This window comes from Copadichromis virginalis, linkage group LG5, assembly GCF_057382275.1.
Source record: "Copadichromis virginalis isolate Kocher_CV1m ecotype Utaka linkage group LG5, C_Virginalis_male_GT1.1, whole genome shotgun sequence".
NCBI lineage: Eukaryota > Metazoa > Chordata > Actinopteri > Cichliformes > Cichlidae > Copadichromis > Copadichromis virginalis.
The window spans coordinates 38980378-39001085 of record NC_140622.1 but is presented as its reverse complement, the minus strand read 5'-3'; the positions used below and the strand labels follow the sequence as shown (position 1 = coordinate 39001085).

Below are 20708 nucleotides of genomic sequence, written 5' to 3'. Positions count from 1 at the left end.
TTAAAGTTAACTATCCAGATACATTTTAAGATATTTTATTTAAAAAAACAAGTAGAAAATTTTTAACTTGCACTGAATTCATGTGAAATTAAACACCTTCATCTTCTATGTGTTTCTACAGAATTCATCGTTTTAGCTGACAATAAGGGATAAAATCCATAAAAATCCAACATGATGTTTCACACTGTAGGTGAACTTTGTAAAGTATCAAGTATAAATATAAAAAAAATAGACAAGCATTATAGACAGGATATATAAATGTTTAAAGTCTACATCAGGTTCATAAGTGTACATTTCAAAATGTAAAACATATATCTGATTATTTTTGACACAAACATTAGCACACAAAATCCAGCCCTTTGTTGTGTCCTGTCTATTTATTCAGTGCCAATCTTTGCTGTTTCTACTGTGTGAGAAAAAAACACACTTGTAATCACTGCAGATGAACAAACACATGGCTTTTCTCACATTGCTTGGAAAGGTTGAATCTAAACAGAACTCAATTAAAGCTGTCGCTACCAGCTGTGACAACACTGCATTTAAGTTTACTGTAGCAGCTCCACCTGCTGCTGTCTAATAACCAGGTGATGGACATTCAGACGTTTCTGCCAGCACCACATTTAACGGGGTTTGGTCCTTTGTGCTACATGGCACGATGAACTGGAGGGAGGCCAAGGTCTCAAAGGCACAAAACAACAAGTCCAGATGATGTTGGTTGTTATGGCAAACATGGCACACAGTGTAATGGTACCAGAGACAGCACACAGCCAAAGATTTTATGTTCGAGCCAGGAAAGCTGAACACAAACCTAAACAACAGCAGGGCACTTTTACCACATCCAGCACTCAATGCCAAATAACCGCACCAGAGGATGGAGACGTGTTCGCTTACACCAAAAACACGAAGAAAAGTTTAAATGGAAGAAAAAGCTGCACTTCAGAGTGTTTGTTTGAATCAAAGACTAAGTCCTTACTTAGATGAAGTGAAATTGTTCAAAGAGAATGCATTATATCTTTGCTTATTTTCTGTTATATAGCCATACAGTTGGAGGATGATCATATTAAACATGTAACAAGTAATCCATGTAATCCTCAGGCTTTTCTTCTCTTGTAGAACCAGTTCACCCCCGAAAAGGTGCTAGAAAGAGGGAGGTAAAGTGACAACATTAAAAGTAAGCAAATAAATATCAAATGTCCATGCCATCGGAGATGTGAGCGGAGGAGGTGAGGAAAGGATGTGATGTGAAAGGAGATGAGGTAAAGGGGACAAAACACAAAACATGACACATGATTCCTTGCATCTTCATTTTAAAGTGATGCCAATTAAAAAGCTGCACCACAAAAGGTTTTTGTTACAGCCCAACACTTGATGTCAAATGTAACAAATGTAGCAAATCTAACAAATGTAACATCTGTAACAATCTAACAAAGATCACAATATTCTTATCTTTAAGGTCAGTTTTAATTAAAGCAACTTTTGGATTACAAGGAGGAGTTGTTCAAAGAGTAATGCCCACTGATTTTCTATTAAAGCTTTGTCCCATGACTGTTTTTTATATTCTGAAGGTAAAAGGATACACCTGCATACACAACAAGATGCAGGACACAAATAGTCTTGTAGTAAAACAGGAAATAACCAAAAACATAACTGATACTGAAACACAAGACTAATCCTAAAGTAAGGACAGGGGAACGGTGCATATAAAAAGAGTAACAGTATGTCTGGAGCTCTATCACTGTGCACTGCAGCATGTGTAATACCGTGTGTCCACACAGTGACTGGCGGGCACAGTCAGCAGGGTGTGGAATAATGTCTGAACCTGCTGGTACTATGATGCTGTGATGGACGAGGTGATGATCCTCTGCACACTTTCTAACAGTCAGCACCTGCAAAAACAGTGACAGGCTGCAACCTGAGAAGCTTTGACTCATTAAAGGAAATAACAGAGGGAAGGTTTTACACATGCAAACTGGATGGAAGAATGGATTGATGACAGGATGAATGGATAGTTTGTGTCTACTTTGCTACGATAAATTCATTACAAAAAAATCTTTCGATCCAATTCAGTTTTATTTAGATCGCACTAGTGGCACGGTCTTGGGTTTAGGGCCCACTATTTTGAGTTTTTAAAATTTCACTGCTTTTGTTTCTAGTCTATTATTATTATGTTTTGGTTTCCTTGGCGTTTATGAGTTTTTCCTGATTGCTTTTAGTTTCCTGTTGTATTAGTTTATGTCTCTAATTTAATAATAAATGACTTGAGGTTTATTAGCTCCCTTCCTGTTCCGTTTGTCATCTCCCCGTGTTTTGTTCGTTTGTGTCACTTTGAAGTCGTGTCTCCATGTTTGTTAGTCTTTGTCTCATCTCTCTGTGTCCTCTCTAATGTCCCATGCATGTAGTCGGTCTGGTCTCTGTGTCTTAGTCAGGTTTGCATCTCTGTGTTTAGAATCTCGGGCAGCTCGACTTGCGTGAAGAAAAAATATTGCCGTAAACAGTTTATTTTGTGACACCACGAAACAAACGATAGATGTTTTTATATCATCATCCGATACATATTGTTATATCGAACAGCCCTAGCGTCCCTCATGCTATGATTCTGATTCATATAGTTTAGTCTTCCTATTCTGGTGATTTATGAGTTTCAGCAATAAACCTATTTATTATTTTCACTCTTTGCTTCCGGAGCCCCTCTTCTGGGTAACTCGCCACACAGCGTTACCCATAACAGCCAAATCACAGCAGCCGCCTCATGATGTTTTATGGACCCTAGCTCATTTTTATGCCATCCATCCATCTTCTTCCACTTTATCCGAGGCCGGCGCAGGGGCAGCAGCCTAAGCAGAGAAGCCCAGACCTCCCTCTCCCCAGCCACCTCCTCTTGCTTATCTGGGGGAACACCAAGACGTTCCCAGGCCAGCCAAGAGATATAATCTCTCCAGCGTGTCTTGGGTCTGTCCCGGGGCCTCCTCCTTCTGGGACATGCCCAGAACACCTCACCCAGGAGGCGCCCAGGAGGCATCCTTGTCAGATGCCCGAAACTCCCCAACTGGCTCCTTTCGATGTGGAGGAGCAGCGGCTCCACTCTGAGCCCCTCCCAATCGACTGAACTTCTCACCCTACCTCTAAGGAAGAGGCCAGCCACCCTTCGGAGGAAGCTCATTTCCGCCGCTTGTATCTCGTTCTTTTGGTGACTACCCACAGCTCATGACCATAGGCAAGGGTAGGGACGTAGATCAATCGGTAAATTGAGAGCTTCGCTTTTATGCTCAGCTCTCTCCTTCATCACGACGGACCGGTGCAGCATCCACATCACTGCGGCTGCAGCACCAATCCGTCTGTCGATCTGTGTGTGACACTGCAGTAAAATGTATATGCTTTAAGCTGCTGTATTGTTGTGTCTTATATTTGTTTACATGTAAGCATTATGAACTGTTTCTGTCATGGTCCAGGGTCTTTGACCTGTTTCAGTTGTTTCTCAGCCTCCACCACTCTCAGCACTGGAGCCCCCCAGGGGTGTGTTCTGAGCCCCCTGCTGTACTCTTTGTACACATATGACTGTGTGGCCACTACCAGCTCCACCACCATCATCAAGTTTGCTGACGACACCGTCGTGGTGGGCCTGATCTCTGATAACAACGAGACGGCCTACCTGAAGGAGATTAGGAATCTGGAGAACTGGTGCCAGAGGAACAACCTCCTTCTAAACGTCAGTAAGACAAAGGAGCTGATAGTGGACTTCAGCACTAAGCAGGAGAGGAACTACCAGACCCCCGTCATCAACGAGTGCCCAGTGGAGAGAGTGGACAGCTTCAAATACCTCGGAGTTCACATCACGCAGGACCTGTCATGGTCCTGTCACATCAACTCCGTGGTGAAAAAGGCCCGACAGCGTCTCTACCACCTCAGACGCTTGAGAGACTTCCAACTGCCCTCCAAGGTGCTCAGGAACTTTTACTCGTGCACCATAGAGAGCATCCTGGCGGGAAACATCTTAACCTGGTTCGGGAACAGCACCATGCAGGACAGACGACGAGCTCTACAGAGGGTTGTGCGGTCAGCTGAGCGCACCATCCGCTCCGAGCTCCCTGACCTGCACTCAATCTACAGCAGGCGGTGCTGGACCAAGGCCAGGAAGATGGTGAAGGACCTCAGCCATCCCAACAACAGACTGTTCTCTCTGTTGAGGTCAGGAAAGCGATTCCGCTCCCTGAAGACCAACACAGAGAGACTGAGGAGGAGCTTCTTCCCGCAGGCGATACGGTCTCTCAATCACACCACCACACAGTACTGACCCACACATACAGTTCTTACACACACACTGGACTTTCTGGACTTTGGTTTTGCACAACACTGGTCACTATATTCTTCATTTCCAGTTAATACTTGTACAGTTGCTGTTATTGTGTATATATTTATTTATATTTAGATTTCTTCATACATTCTTATATAGTTCTATATTGTGTATTTTGTTGTACAGTTATTTTATTTTCAACTTTAATTTATATATTTTATCTTATTCTTCCCAGTTAAATTTACCCTTCATTCTAATTTGTGTTGTACAGTTATTTCATTTTTAACCTTAATTTATATTTTATTCCTTCCTAGTTAAATTTACCCTTTTTAATTTTTCATATTTATTTCCTATCTTATTCATAGCCTTTTCCTTTTTTGTTCTCTTTAGGTCACGAGCAGTTGTCCAAGCATTTCACTGCATATCGTACTGTGTATGACTGTGTACGTGACAAATAAAAATTTGAATTTGAATTCATTTGTTGTTTGCTTCTTTGAAAGTATGAGTTAATCATCTTCTAGTTTCTGAACACGTCATTTTCCAGTGACTCTGAGTTTGTATTTATAGTTGTGGATTTCTGGTCTGTCCTAGTCTCTTCTCTGTGTTTTGTTATTCCTTCAGTCTCCCCGGTCATGTCTCCATGTCTGTTTCTCCTTGGTCTCAGTGTCAAGCTTGTGTGTCTTAGTTTGTTTTTTCAAGTGTGTGTTACTTCTTGTTTTACTCGATGGTCTCCTGTGTATTCTGTTGCTTTTGCTTCCCATGTCTAATTTCTCTGGATTAGTGTCAGCTGTGATCCCACCCTTGGCCTGTTCCCTCGTTATCCTCCTTGTGTATAAATTGTCTGCATTGTCCTCTGTTTTCTGTTATATTCTTCCCATATTTTTTCCTTCTTGTCTTAAAGGTTTGATTCTTCCTAGTTTTTTTTTGTTATTTTGTTCTTTAGTTTAATAAAACTACATATTCGTTTACTCCCTCTCTTCCAAGTCCTGCGTATAGGTCCTACCTCTGCCAGCCACACAGCCGCCATGACAGTTTGATTTTCTGTCATAGAGCAAAGAGGTGAGAAATAGGAGCCGTCTTTGAATATGTAGCAGAAGAACATTCTCACATATCACTAATTATATTTGCCTATGGGAACTGTTCTTCGTCAGTTAATTCAGTTTATTATTGATTGAATTAAGTTATTGTAAATAAATGGTAGGAGAAATATATAATCATTAAAATAGGGATTATGCTTTTCATATCCACAAGTCCGCTTGAGTCCCAGTGATTTAAATTTCATCATTAGAAGGTTAGCATGATGATACACAGTGTATTTAATCCATATCCAGACATATCTGATGTTTGCACCGTTTAATCAAGAAAATCAAACAGATTATGTGAATATTCAGTTTTAGCTGGTTGACACATTTTACTCAATCACACAATAACTGCTCACTAATTAAGTACTTTACATTATAATACACCAACTACAAGGACGTCAAGCTAACTTCAAAGGAACGACGACTTGACTGTGTGAGTCTATAACAGAAAATAGCCAAGAACTAACAACAGATTTACATTTGCCGCTGTGATACGCTTTAACTGCAACTTTTAAAATCCCAAACTGTAACTTGCGCCGTAAGCTGACGTGTACCTCGCTTGAATCAACTACATGTTGCATCAGCACAGCCCACATTGACCGCGGCTTTCCTGTTCAGTGCTCTTGTTTTATCTTGTATATTTCCAAAGGACTTTTTTTTTTCTTCAACCAATTTTTGAATCAATTGGAGGAGAACTGATTAGCTTGAAGAGAGAAACTCCACTGACAACTAGTGTTTTGGCCTTGAAGTTGCAGAGAAAACTGAGGTCTACATTCAAGGAAGTGCCAAAGTTAAAATCAAGCTTAAAGAGATTGATAAGATGCAATTTCAATATGAAGATCAACAGGAGACCGAAAATCTGTTTCATCTTCAATGAAAAAATGATCCAACCTACAAATTTGGTCCACTTCAGCCCAGAGTTAACCAAACATCAGTATGATTCTCAAAAAACATTGTATTGTTACCAACTGAACACCGCTGACCATGAGCAGGTATCATTTCAATGGTCTGTTTTTTTTTAAAGTTATGTGGTACAGAAAATTCAAAATGTAAAATAAAACTGCCCTGGGGTGTTTTCTGTTTAGTTTTAAAGAGATAATAATGTGATATTTTATGAAGCAGTCTCATTGTTAACGTACAGTAGCATGTAAATTATGATATCTCCTACCGTCAGTGTTTCTGACAGGAATGCTTTCAGTGAGGGAGTAAAAGCATATCTTTCCTTTAAAAAGTGGAATTTACTGCAGTTACATCCTCAGAAAAACCTTTTAGAGTCTAAAAACTTGTCATAAACTGAGGAAGATTTCCCACCACTGGGATAATCATGTTTATACAGCATTATCTGCTTCATTCTAACTGTATCATAGAAGTTATTTAATGTGTGATAACAGCAGCTATGAAGATTAACGAGGTCACTTAGCGAATTAATTATTCAGGAAAATGTTTTAAAAAGGAGTTTTAAAGCGACTGGTGGTAATTCACTAATTAAATCTCTATAATTGGAAAGATGTTGGTGGATTATTAATAAAGAATTTAACACATCCTCGTTTTCAGAGTGTCTGGCTCTGTGGCCAGTCAGTGGCTGGGCTTAGACATGTGGGCAGGGTAAATGTATGTTTGACAGTTATAGAGAGGAATTTGTAGGAGGTCAACCTGCAGCCGGTGGTTCCTGACAGGCTTTTAAATCCTTGTGTAAACACACTACAGCTCCCCAAACTGCAGGGTAACATTAACCCTCATCAATCAAACTTCACCACACACTCTCAACACATCGCAGTGCTTCATGCTACAATCTTAGCACATAGACATTTGCTCTTCAATCATAAAGAAACCTAAAGGTTAATGCTGTTGTAAATCATTCTTCTGCACATTTTCTTTCACAATTAGTGTTGAAAAAAGCCTGAAGATGTATAGTAACTGTACTATAGTGGAAAAGCCTGAACTGTTTGATGAACTGGTTTTATTATTTTCTCATGCTTTTTATCCGTTTAATAGTTGTCTTAATTTGCCGATCTTAATTTTGTTGTTACTTTTTGGATGTTGTTAATTCTGTCAGCCTTCAAAATTACAAAATTAACTGTTTTCATTTTCATTTTTCACTGGTTGATTAGCTTCAGGAACCAAATGTATTTGTTTATGGCTCAGTCACAACAGAGTAAAACTAGGATGTCAGTCTCTTTGAGAAAAAATATTTTTCTGCTTTGTGATCAATTAGTTCGGATGAACAAGGTGTGTTAATTGCCGAACATGTTGCAATCAATCTGAATCAGTCTGCAGTAATCAAGGCTTTTTGTCTGTGGCGTGTCTCGTTGTAGTAGGGGACGGGACTCAGCTGTTTATATTCTGGTTGTATTCTGGTTATATTCCTATATAAAAGAAAACAGCTGAGCACATAGTGAGTGGTATTTTCAGTTAAATTGCAGTTCTGCAGCAACTTTGTATTTGCAACTTTGATTTATCAAAGTTAAACACTGTATTATCATAAACGGTTTAGTCGCCATTAGTATGGCGTTATTTTTGTGCCACTATTCTGAGCGCACGTAAAAAAGGTTTGCAGGTGCAAGTGTTGCATTTTGAGGAGAAATTTATTTTGAGTGAAGAAAAGCTGAATTTGAGTGAATTTCCTGTGTGCAAAAAATGTATTTCAGTGTTTGCTATTATCCACACACACAACAGCAGCCCCTCTCGCTCAGTTTTTGCATTTGCTCTCACTCGCAATGTGTTGCTCACGCTCTCAACATTTCTGCCCGTGCGCGCTCAATACTTTCTGTACACAAAACCAGTGTGCCTTTTGTGTGCCACTGGCTCAATACAAAACCAGCCAATTACAGACTTGGATGCAAAAATATCTGATTGGCTGTTTTGGTCTCCAATCAGCTCGAAATGCAATATCGCAGAATCCATTTTGTCCAAAACTCAAACGAGGCAGTGGTGGAGGAACACAGAGTGGCGGAGTTTGAAATATTACTTTTTCTGGGTCACAAAATAAACTTTTAAGATATTTTCATGCGAGAATGGTGCTGTGTAAACTTCTAATACCTGCTCGATTCATCAAGACATCACATATTTCCATAATTGCTCTAACGTTTTCGGAGATGCCTGTTACCCACCAGTTGACCGCATAGCTGGACTGGCCATTGGGCATACCGGGCATTTGCCTGGTGGACTGATGGTGATTTTTCATTTTTATGTTTGTTTGTCTTTGTAATGGTATTAACAATGAAAGGTGGTGGATTAGCCAATTGGTCATGATCAACTCTGGGCTGGACCAATTAAAATACATCTGTATTGAGAGGAAAAGGAACGCGATTCGTCCTGTAGTTCAGCTAGAATGAAAAAAAGACAAAGCTGGAGTTATTCTGTCCTTACGTTGCTCAGCTGCCTCTTCTCCCCTCATTCTCTCCCCTCCCTCTCCTGTTGCTACTTCAATCATGAAACTGATCAATGATCAGCTGATCGTCTCTCTTGTTTGTTTATCTTCCACTTTGCGCCAGAAACAGGAAACCAGCGGACGTCGCGCTAAACAACAGCAGCACGTTCAAGTTTGATCAGCTGTTGTTAGAATTTATTTAAAATTAATTTCTAGTATCAGCTGATGTTTGCTGGAGCCACAGAAAGCTGCTGCTCATGATATCGGTTTGGAAACATGAAGGTGATACAAATCATACATATATACCAACAAGACAGTGTACATCACTGTTGCAACAGCGTTTGTTTTAGTTCAAAGGCTTTATGGTTTTTCCTGTAATACCTGGTGGTGTAGTCGGTGATTTTTCTGTCAGTTCAGCCTTTTATATTATGTTTAACCCGAGTGACCACCCGGTCAACTGGTGGGTAACAGGCATCTCCGAAAACGTTAGAGCACTTATGTGATGTCTTGATGAATCGAGCAGGTATTAGAAGTTTACACAGCACCATTCTCGCATGAAAATATCTTAAAAGTTTATTTTGTAACCCAGAAAGAGTAATATTTCAAACTCCGCCACTCTGTGTTCCTCCACCACTGCCTCGTTTGAGTTTTGGACGAAATGGATTCTGGGATATTGCATTTCGTCATTTCGAGCTGATTGGAGACCAAAACAGCCAATCAGATTTTTTTGCATCCAAGTCTGTGATTGGCTGGTTTTGTGGCACAACTATAACGGCGTACACAAAGAGTTGAGCGCGCACGGGCAGAAATGTTGAGAGCGCGAGCAACACATTGTGAGCGAGCGCAAATGCAAAAACTGAGCGAGAGGGGCTGCTGTTGTGTGTGTGGATAATAGCAAACACTGAAATACATTTTTTGCACACAGGAATGAATTTTGTTCACTCAAATTCAGCTTTTCTTCACTCAAAATAAATTTCTCCTCAAAATGCAACACTTGCACCTGCAAACCTTTTTTTTATATGTGCGCTCAGAATAGTGGCGCAAAAATAACGCCATACATTAGAGCCCGTTCTCCCTCCCAATGAATAATATACCGATGATTTGTCACGTCCCGAGACATTCCATGGGAACGCGAAGGTGACCGTCCTCGTTCCTATGCTACACGCCATATTGTGCATGAAATTGAAAAAAATAACGCTTGTATTCCAGCCCTAACCCTAATCTTATCTCTAACGTTAACCACCACCTTAGATAGTTAGAAAGTGTTTTCCACAGCGGTTTAAGTGAAATAAACATACATGTGTAGGTTCATTACAAACGGTTATCATGTTTCCTCATTTTTCCAAACTCGTAGGGACGTGTTGGGTGGCCGAAAGCGTAATATACTGACGATTTGTCATCGTAGCATTGTTGCATGTTAAGATGGTGACTGACTGTGAGTGGTCACAGACCTGATCCCTGTCTTTGAAGCAGCAAAACTTTTAAATGCAACAAGAGTCCCTGTTCGCTGCATGCTGTCTTAATAATGTTATTGTTGTAGTCTCCAACCACAGTTTACTTTATTGAGACTGTTGCTTTAGGTTTAGACCTTAGAAATACTTAATTAGCTTTCATGGTATGAAACAGCTGCAACAAACAGGACAAAACACAAACAAGAGGAGAGAGTAAAGAAAAGTTAATGAATAGCAAGAGAATAGAGGAGAGGTGCTCAGTGCATCATGAAAAGTCCCACAGCAGTGTCGACCTATAGCAGCAAAGGTTTAGAGTCACCTGAGCCACACCTAACTGTAAGCTGTAAAGATTTAGGCCAAAAGTACTGCACTAGGTTTTGACAAAAAAGTACAGGGTTAGGAAAAAGTAGGCTTTGATTATATGGATGGATATATGGATTATAACAATCTGCAAGAAGGTTGTCAGTCCCATACGAGTTAACAGGAGTGCCCACTGGTAATTTGTATGAGAGCGATAACCACTGATAACAGCCATTCAGTCTGGTGATGTTTCAAGTGTGTAGAAGATCCCAGCTTAATGACAGACCTACTTTCCAGGTACTTATTATTCTCAAAAAGGAGGCCGTTACCATGATTCCACAGAAAGGAATTAGTTTAGGGACTATCAAAGACCGATGTGCATGGCCTGAAAATACTCATGTACATTTACACTTTGCAAATTTTAGGACATGCTGACAGCACCTAAAGGTTAATAAAACAAGTGTTTGAATGTTGATTTATTAATGTCAGGACTGGCTTTAGCACATAATAAACTCAGAAACTTTACTGCCAAATAGTAACAGGAACAAAAAATAGAAACAAAACAAACATATCATCATGCATGCACTTGCTTGCCTCTTTATAGCCTGTTGTTCATCACTCTAACAGACATCCCTTGTAATTGTTCTTCTCACCAGCAGATCATAAATAACCAATAAATCACAGCCAGAGTCTTTATAAACCAATCAGCTCTGCATGTGTGTGTAGTACAGCACTTGGCTCTGAGGACCCCAAACCATATAAAATCTCTTATCTTATCTATGTTTTCTTTCCAGATTGGCTGGCAGTCACAAAGGTTGCAAACACACTCGTAAACCATAAATACACACTCAGCCATTGTTCCATGTTTCCCTTGGAGCAGATGTATGTTATCAGACTCCAAAACCATGACATGGGCCAAAAGCCATTAGTGCTGCATGAAAAAAGGGGGTGTCCCTCCTAGTCCACACAGCCAAGATACCCGCTGAGGATTGTCAGGAAAAATTATGCGTAGTATTAGTTATGACAGATGGGTTTAAATTGTAGGTTTCAACACAATCTACACGATCTGCTGGTGATTGTGGAGTTCGAGGACTGTTTGGTCCGCGCATCCCTGTAGGATGCTTCTTTAATGGTGTCTTGTGCAACAGATGCTATTCACTCATTAAACTCCAGTAACGCCCAGTTTCAAACATTCACACACGCTAGTAACATATTGTTACAGTCCATTTCTAGTCTGATCAAACTTTCTCCCTCTTCACTCAATCGTTGTTCATTTATCTCCATTTCTGTGTCAGTACAATTTTCTGTTGGTTCCCAGGCTGGTGCAGCAGGTGGAAGTAAACGCATCATTCAAGTTTAAGGATTTACTGCAAAAGTTAAAAAGCCACTTAAATGGTGGAGGTTGAGTTATGGAGTGGGTAGATCAGGCTGGTGAGTTTTCTTTGCAGAGATGAATCTCAGGAAGTATTTGATGATGCTCTTGACAGAGCGCTCGTCCATAAGTGCACAACAGGAAGATAAACTGATGGATCACAGGTGTGTCAGCCAGAGATCCAACAGCAGGAGGTCCTGCCACTGTCACATCTCAGACACACACACACATGCTACAAATTGAAGTCAGCTAATTGTACCTTAACTACACAGGAAGAAGAAAGCACGACTGATGTCTTTCTTCTTCCTTTTTATCTGCCCATGTGGAGCTAATTGAAGTACCCTGTAATAGAAGTAGCAAAATAATTGTAATTGTAGTGTATTACTGACTTAGTAAGCTGTTAAATTACTGCATTCTCCAAAAAAGTAATAATAGTAACATACTAGACCCAGCATCGTTTTTTTAAATTATTATTATTATTTAATTGAATGAGCTTAGTATAAGTAAACAAACCCTTTACATGTATTCTTGGGAGGTCTAGTAGTCGTGGTCTAAACTTAGCACTTACTTTCATAGCCTGGCCCTGTGATATAGTGTAAAGTGTTTTGTGGATCATCTTTTGTGAGTTGTGCTGCTGCGATAACAGTAATCATGATTTAACAATGACTAATGACGAGTTTAGAGAACTGGGTCAAGTAGTAGGTCAACTTTTTCATTTTCTAAAAAGTATTGTCACAAAAACAGAAGGTCGAAACGATGCTTTGCTATGTTTGCATGCAGTTGTTGTTATTATTGTTATTATCCATAAAGCGGGTTCTTTAGCTCAGTTTGTGTGTGGACACGTAATCAAAGTGAGACTGCACTCAGCTGCCACTCGTACCACACTTTTGAAAATAACAGCTGATGAAACAAGCTGTGGTTTTGTGTTTTTGTGCAATGGGCAGTGAGTTAAAGTGAGTCACATCCTGTTTTCTTTCTATAGTCTAACTTTAAACTAGATTATGTAATTCTGTAAAAACCATATAGACACTGAGGAAGAACTACATATTTCATATCCTTTTTTAGATAATCATGACGTTAGCAGTTTCCTCTTTTTTCTGGAAACAAAGTGGCACTATAAAGTTTTAGACGACATCGCGGAGACGCTTGAACAAGCGCACTGTTTGGACTCAAAGAGACGACCAAAATAATGAAGCTCCTGCTGCTCATCCTCACGCTGATGACAGGTAAGACTACTGATTAGTAATATTACACATTCATTATTATAATAATTTCATGTATATGATGACCAGAAATTGTTGCCATTTACAGTCATGATAAAAACAAAGTAAGCTTTAAATTTTAGATTCTGTAAATCCTAAGGGTTAACATGTCACAACATAATGAAAGGTCTTAATATTAGGTATAAACAGCCTTAGATGAACAACGACACATGATTTATTACATGACGTCATTTCAGAGAAGACATCAGCAGTGATCTTAGAGAAGCAACTGCTGCTGCCCATCAATTTGTGAAGGGTTTGTAAGACTATTTCAAGTCATACAATTTGAAGTCCATCATTCAAAATTTAGAGTGATTATTCATGAGTGGAAAACACCCAATCTTCTCAGAGGTGAATATCCCAACACCTTTATACCAAGGTCATCTGCAAAAACTGGACATTAATTTAAATGTTTTCTTCTTCATTTGTTGATTCATTTTTTCAAACATTTCTCTGACTTGGAGGTTTAGAAGTCTTATAATCAGAAAAATGAGCAAATTGGAAAAAAGTTGAACTGTGCTGTGAGAGTAGTGGTGCCACTCTTAACGACCTTGAGCATCTACATGAAATGAAAGCCTTCCTGATAGACCAAAAATACGAAAAGATCAGACTAATGATTGAATCAGGTTCTTCCATCAGGGCAGAGGTTTGGTCTCTAATATGTACAGGGGGGGTGGGGGACTCCGGGCCTCAAGGGCCGCTGTCCTGTAGGTTTTACATATCACCTTGGTTTAACACACCTGAATCAAATGATTGGTCCATCACCAGACCTCTGGAGAACTTCAAGACATGTTAAGGAGGTATTTTTTGCCATTTAAATCAGCTGTGTTGGATCAATGACACAACTAAAACCTGACACCGGCCCTTAAGGCCTGGAGTTCGCCCACCTCTGATGTAGAGACCGTCCCATCTTCTATTGTTTTGAGAGAAGAGGTTTTGACCAATTTTCAAAAAGCAAAAATCACAAACCTGTTGGAAAAGTTCAACATGCAGTTTACTCATAGTGACGACTGTGTAGCAACATCATCTCTCTCAAATCAGAAATACTAAAAATATTCAAAACAACTTTTTGTCTTTGATCTGCAGGTCGTGGTGCCGATGGTGATGATGAAGATGAAGTGGAGGCATGCAAACAAGGATGGGTTCAATTCATCTGCAAATATCCTGGAGCAAATAAAAAATATGACCACGTCAATGTAGTTTTTCCCAATAGAACAAGCTTACGAAGCTCTCTGAAGGATGTTTGGGAAGATAAAGGCAGATTTTCTCTGTACCATGATACAAAACATAAAACTCTGATGGTGGGCATCAGAGATCTTAAACAAGCAGACTTTGGGACGTACAGATGTGAATTTGATCAAGGCTCAAACAGATCTCCTGTCATAAAGAAATTGGATTGTGGTAAGAAATGTGATTATTATTGTTGTTGTTGATGTTATTAGTACAACACAAGAAATTAATAACTAAAATCAGATTTCCTCACCTGTATTTTGGTATTATATAGTTTGTTTCTATCACACAACATAAATCATAGTTTGGAAATGTAAAGATTTATTACAGATTACAGGTTAAACGCATGTTTACATTACTTTGTTTGTTTTTTAATCTCAGAAGTTACTTTACATCTCAGACTTTTGAAAGGAAATTTCACAGTTTGCTCGTGTCTTCATCTGTTTCACACCTTTGTCAGCACACGAGGAAGTTAAAAATGTTAAAGTAGTGTGTGACAAAGTACAAGTTACATGTTGTGATATAATGAAGCACATTCAAATACTTTATTGTCCTTGTTTGGGGGGTTTTGTCTTTATTTTTATACAGAAAACTGCCAGCAGCCATTTACTCAAACTGTGACCAGAGCAGCTAACATCAAGTGTGATTATCCAGATGATGATTTCAAGTCCGGGGTCCAGTTTTTCTGCAGAGGGGAGAATTTCACCTGTAACGATATTTTGTCAACAAAAGGTCAGAGGTTAAACGGGAAATTCAGACTCACAAACACCAACAGAGGCTTCAACGTGTCCATCAGGGATGTTTCCTCACAGGACGCTGGTGTCTACTGGTGTGGAGTGGGATCAAAGGATGGAAGCTACAGAGTTTCACTCAAACAAATAAAACTGGAGGTTGAAGGTGAGAAAAATAATCTAGTATGTGTGTTTCTATTTATGTGCTCCACATGTTTTCATGTCTTGCTCATGTATTAAAATGCACATCAGTCATAGTAGAAACTCCTACAGTACGAGGTAGAGGGTTGGGTTTTTTTGGGGGTTTTTTTGCATAATCTGGTCAAAGGGTTTGACTAGTTTCTAATTATTTGCAGGGAATGATTTAGTCTTTTATTTACATTTTTAACATTTATTTGTTTCATTTCTTTGCCTTCTCTTTTTGATAGCACATCTCTTTTTACACACACACACACACACACACACACATACACACACACACACACACACACACACACACACACACACACACACACACACACACACACACACACAGTGTGTGCAATGAGTGCATTGGTTCTCTTTTGTTGACGTTCTTGACAATCTAACAGTTTTGTGTACAAATGTTGAAGAAAGAGGAACATATAGTATATTTGATAGAAGAATACAAATTAAATGTTATTTAGAATCTTTAAACAAAGAGTGAAACAGGACATTTCAGACACACAACCTTTGTTTTCGGACTATTCTTTGCTATTGAAAGCTCATTATAAATGGCCAAATGTGAACAAATAATCCATGTGAGACAAAAATTCGTGCTTCAAAATCCTCTACTTTTTTCTAATGTTTGATCTATAAGTAATGAGAGTAACTCAGAGATGATATCCCTATTATGGTCATCTAATACATTTGAAATAAATACAGGCAGTAAAAAAATGGTACAATCATTTCATTGTATTTTATATATTATGTCTCATGAAAAAAGAAACTAAACTTGGCAGCGATGTTTCCAAATAATGAACTTTTTTTAAATTCACTAAATATTGTTAATTTATCTGTAATAATGGCAGCTTGTTAATTTACTATTGTTTCAATGCACAACTTACATACTTTTGTGTACCCAGACCCCTCCACTACATCCTCCACTACATCACTGAATCCTTCATCTCCAGCCACCAATTCTACAACCCAGACACCTCCTGTGACAGGTCCCTGTGAGAAAGTGCTCTTATTGATAGATTAAAAGAGTCTGTCAGCATATTTATGTGAATTCTATTAAACTGACAGTTCTAGCAGACATGTCTGTGTTTACAGCTCTATTGTGATATTTCTTTCTGATTTTTGTCTTACAGCTGGTTCTCCTTTAACTGTGGTCATCACTGCGGCTGTCCTCGTTGCTCTCCTGCTACTTGTGGTTATTGCGGTTTTCACCTACAAATGTAGGTAAAATATAAATTTAAAATGCCCATTCTAACATAGTCATGTATAAAGTATCTAAAATATATTTACTTTTCAGTAGTCAGACACATTTAGCGGTTCATATATTAGTCAATTAAATTAAAAGAAACAAATGTAAGTCTGTCAGTTTGGACAGTTTTTTGTTAGGTAAAGAAAAATGTTTTTCACTTCTTTATGCTTTCTTATTTTTCTCTGTCAGGTTTTTCATGGTCAAAACACAGAAAGAATGGAGAGGCACAGAACAAAGAAGTATGTATACATGTCTGTGTGTGTGTGCGCGCGCATATATATATATATATATCTTAGGGGTGCAACGATACACAAAATTCACGGTTCGGTTCGGTTCAATACTTTGGTGTCACTGTTCGATATTTTTTCGATACAAAAAAGGTTCATGCCTTTTTAATTTGTAATATATATATTACAATATTATTACAATAAATATATATATATTACTTTATTATTACATATATTGTTTTCCCGTGTAAAAACTGTTTTTCAGTAAAATTTCATAACCAGTCTAAATCAGGTTTACACATACGGCATTTAACAGAACAGTGTGTGCACTTTAGTGAAAACCTGTTTGCAAGAAACTCAAATATAAAATCAAGTTTACATACATGTTGTTGTCTCTGGCTGCTGCTGGTTATGTTTTTTGTTTTTTTTGCCTGTCCCGTTTGGCTCTTTTGCATCAGAATTGTTGTCTAAAGGCAAAGAAAGATGCCCAACGGATTTACTTTACCAAATTGACCATCCCAGCCTTGCCGTAATGGTCCATTTGATTCACCTTTTATTGTTTATTTTATTTTCACTTACTGAATACGGGACAGACTTGACTGGGGGAAAGAAGGGGAGAAAGAAAGAGGGAAAGAGAAACAGCTGAGAAGAGGGACGGGGGAGAAGGGCAAAAGACAAAAACCAACAGAACGGGCAGAGAAAAAAAAAAAGCATATATCAATCACCTGGATCACCTGCTGAGAAAGAAAAAAGAAAACAAGCAGAAGAGAACAAGAGTAATAGAATAAACAGCATCACAATGATATATGGGAATATGACAGTAAATACTAAATATTAAACATTATTGTGCAGCACATAAGATCAACAGAACACAGTGTGCTTTGAGGTAGGAGCCAAAAAGGGTGTAGTTTGTGGGTGTGATCACCCGTGTGTACACCTGTGAGCATGGACGCGCTTGTTTTTTGTTTTTTAAAAGGTTCCTTCATGTAATAATCTGCTAGAGGGTGTGGGGGGGCCACAGCCCCGTCCTCCAGGGCATGAAGCAGGTATGGAGGAGATCAAAACTCCAGACATCCAGAGGCCCCCAGAACACAAGAGACCAAGGAAGACCAACAGAGGGGCAGCCGCGCCACTGTCCCAGAAAGAGCTGAGGAGAGTCCCAGATGAGGGCTCACTCAGCAGCCGCGGAGCAGAAGCCAGGGGGGGTTGCAGTGACGCACTCGTGAGCTCCGCCGGCAGCCAGCTGCGCCTGAGTGACCGAGCCCCAGGCCGAGAGGCCGGGGGCACCCCACCTCCGAAGTGGCCCGAGCGAGCCCCAGGCTCCAGGCCCCGATAAGCGGCCGCCAAGGAGTGAGCCGGTGTGTACCTGGACGCCCATCCCCGGACACAAAGAACCACCAACGCACCGATGTCTGAGGGAGTCCGCCACTGGCAGGGGAAGTGGTGGTAGGGGGAGATAGACCTCCAAACCTTGGAGGGCCTGAGATGTCCCCAGAGAGGTGGCGCCTGACACCCAACCTGACATATAGACACAGACATACAGGCACACACAGACACAAACATCCATTCCCACCCTCATGCTCTCATATGCACTTACTCCACACTCAACCAACGTGGAGACAGACATAAAGAGACGCTGTACACACGATCACACTCCCCAAGCGTACTCTATGAACCGGGTCTAGGTACCCTTGCCCCTGGAGGGGGGAACTGCACCCAGACCCAGGTGGTGTTACCCTTTTCCCTGCGGTGGGGGGAGGCAGACCGCCCCGACTCTGCAGCAGCAGGAAGGCCCCACACTCCAGACCGCAGTCGGACGGCCAACTCCTCCTCCTAGCCCCCCCGCTCCAGCAGGTCGCAGAGAATGGGGTGCTGGTTATGTTTACAGTGATGCCGGTTTCAACTGCAGTGCTCCTGAAAGCCCCTGAGCTGGATTTGCACCTGGGCAGTAATTAGCAGGTTTTAGTGATAGAGAGCAATTCCATTTTTTAAGGTCTTTAGTACATGTAATGCTTACTATTAAGATTGGATATAAACCTTTTTTGTGTTTGTCATTTTTTAGGATAATATCCAAGAGGCAATACACGAGTCTTCCCAGAAGTCCGTCACAAGACCTGCAATGAAAACAGTTTATGCCACTACCAACTTCCCCACAAACCCAGCTTTCTTCATGCATGAATCCAAAGTCAAGGTTTAAAACATCTCTGGTGAGGCTGACTCTGATACAGATTGTAGTCAGTGGAAACCAGGCCAGCATGATACGAAGTCTACAGCAAATCATCCATCCAGAGTTTCAATTGACAATTTCTTTTTTTTTCTTTTTTTTCTTTTTTTTTTCTTATTGGGGGGGGTGTGTAGAGGAAGAACATTATATATATATATATATATATATATATATATATATATATATATATATATATATATATATATATATATATATATATATATATATTTTTTTTATTTTTTTTTTTTATTATTATTTTTTTTTTTTTTCAATTGACAATTTCTACTCCCTGTCGTTGCAATGCCACTGCGGCACTGAGAAGGGTTAAGTCCTGACTGCTCCTCTATTTACTGCTTGCTTTCTAGCTATTAAAATTTGATGATCTGGGAAATTTCAAACCTTTTCTTGATGCATCCAAAATCTATAAGAACTTTTCAGCTGTACAGATCTAGGGCAGTGACCTGGGTGGGAATGAATGTGATTATTTTGCCAGATCCTATGTTATTTACGTTTATATTTTTTTCCTTTATTTCACTTTTGTAATCCTTCTCTTCTCTATTTGTTTATATGTATGAAGGAAATATTCTTAATAAAAAAGCCATTGTTTAAAATGATGATCTGAAAAATGTAAGATGTAAAAAATATGCAAAAAAACATTAAAAGAATAGAAAAAAAAATCAGAAAGATGGCAGAATACTTGTTCACAGCACTATATTAAAAAAATGCAAGCCTATTATAGGCCAAAAAAGGGAAGACATGGTGTGTTTGCCACCCACGGTTACCTGGACAAGCAAGGACAGAGCAGGAATCTGCCCCCCACTGTTGATCCAAACCAGCAAATCTACTTAAAGATAATAGGCTACGTTCACACTGTCTTAATGCTCAATTCCGATTTTTTGATCAAATCCGATTTTTTTGTCTGCTCGTTCACACTACAAATAAAATGCGACAGCAAACGTGCTCTAGTGTGAACGCTCAAAGCGGCCGCATGCGCAAAAGAAGACGTCACACACAACGCGCTCTGGTTAGACCCAGAGCAAACAATATTGTTTGACTGATGGCCCTTAATATAAAGACTTCGGACTTTACGTTTCCCAATTTTTACTTTAAGTTATTTTGTTATTTACATAATAATGTAAATAACCTAATAATGATCCTTATTCCTGTTTTAGAGGAGCGGTGCTTCAAAGGATAGCTGCAGATTTCTGTCAGAATCTGCAGATTATACAGTACAAAGAAAATGTTCACGTTGTCTTCCCAACAGTTTCACTGACATCTACACTGGATGGCCAGGAAGCGTTCGCGGTGTCTTCTCCGGGGCTGATAATTAGCGTCTGTCTTGTGTCAGTGACGTAAAAGACAGATTTAATGCGACATGACCGTCAAACAGCAGTCGCTTCCTAAAACATCGGATATGTATCGTGATGCGCTTTCGCCTGCAGTGTGAACGTAGCCTTAGTGTCATGGTTGGCTGTGTGGCAGGCAGGCAGGAAAAAAGGACCCAAACTTGACACTGAGAGAGACATGAAGAATATGACACAAAACAGAGAAGACAGTGACTTAAACTGAAGGCCAGAACACCAAATAAAGTAAAGAGAACAAAACTAAGAATAACCCTTAATACCAAATCAAACCAGCACAACTCAAAAACCCAAACAAATCATATATTTAGAAAAACAGAAAAAGCTGGGTCACAATGACCCAGAACCGTGACAATTAGA

At 39.6% G+C, this 20708-nt stretch overlaps 1 protein-coding gene across 1 annotated transcript; it reads left to right on the top strand.

Moving 5' to 3' along the window:
* Positions 1 to 13007: 13007 nt before the first annotated feature.
* LOC146710348 (polymeric immunoglobulin receptor-like) lies at positions 13008 to 19066 on the top strand. Its single transcript, XM_085458110.1, has 7 exons — positions 13008 to 13092; positions 14215 to 14529; positions 14947 to 15255; positions 16193 to 16282; positions 16421 to 16507; positions 16726 to 16775; positions 18826 to 19066. Exons 1-7 carry the CDS (start codon positions 13056 to 13058, stop codon positions 18958 to 18960), a joined length of 1023 nt encoding a protein of 340 aa, XP_085314236.1. The 5' UTR covers positions 13008 to 13055; the 3' UTR covers positions 18961 to 19066.
* Positions 19067 to 20708: the final 1642 nt, after the last annotated feature.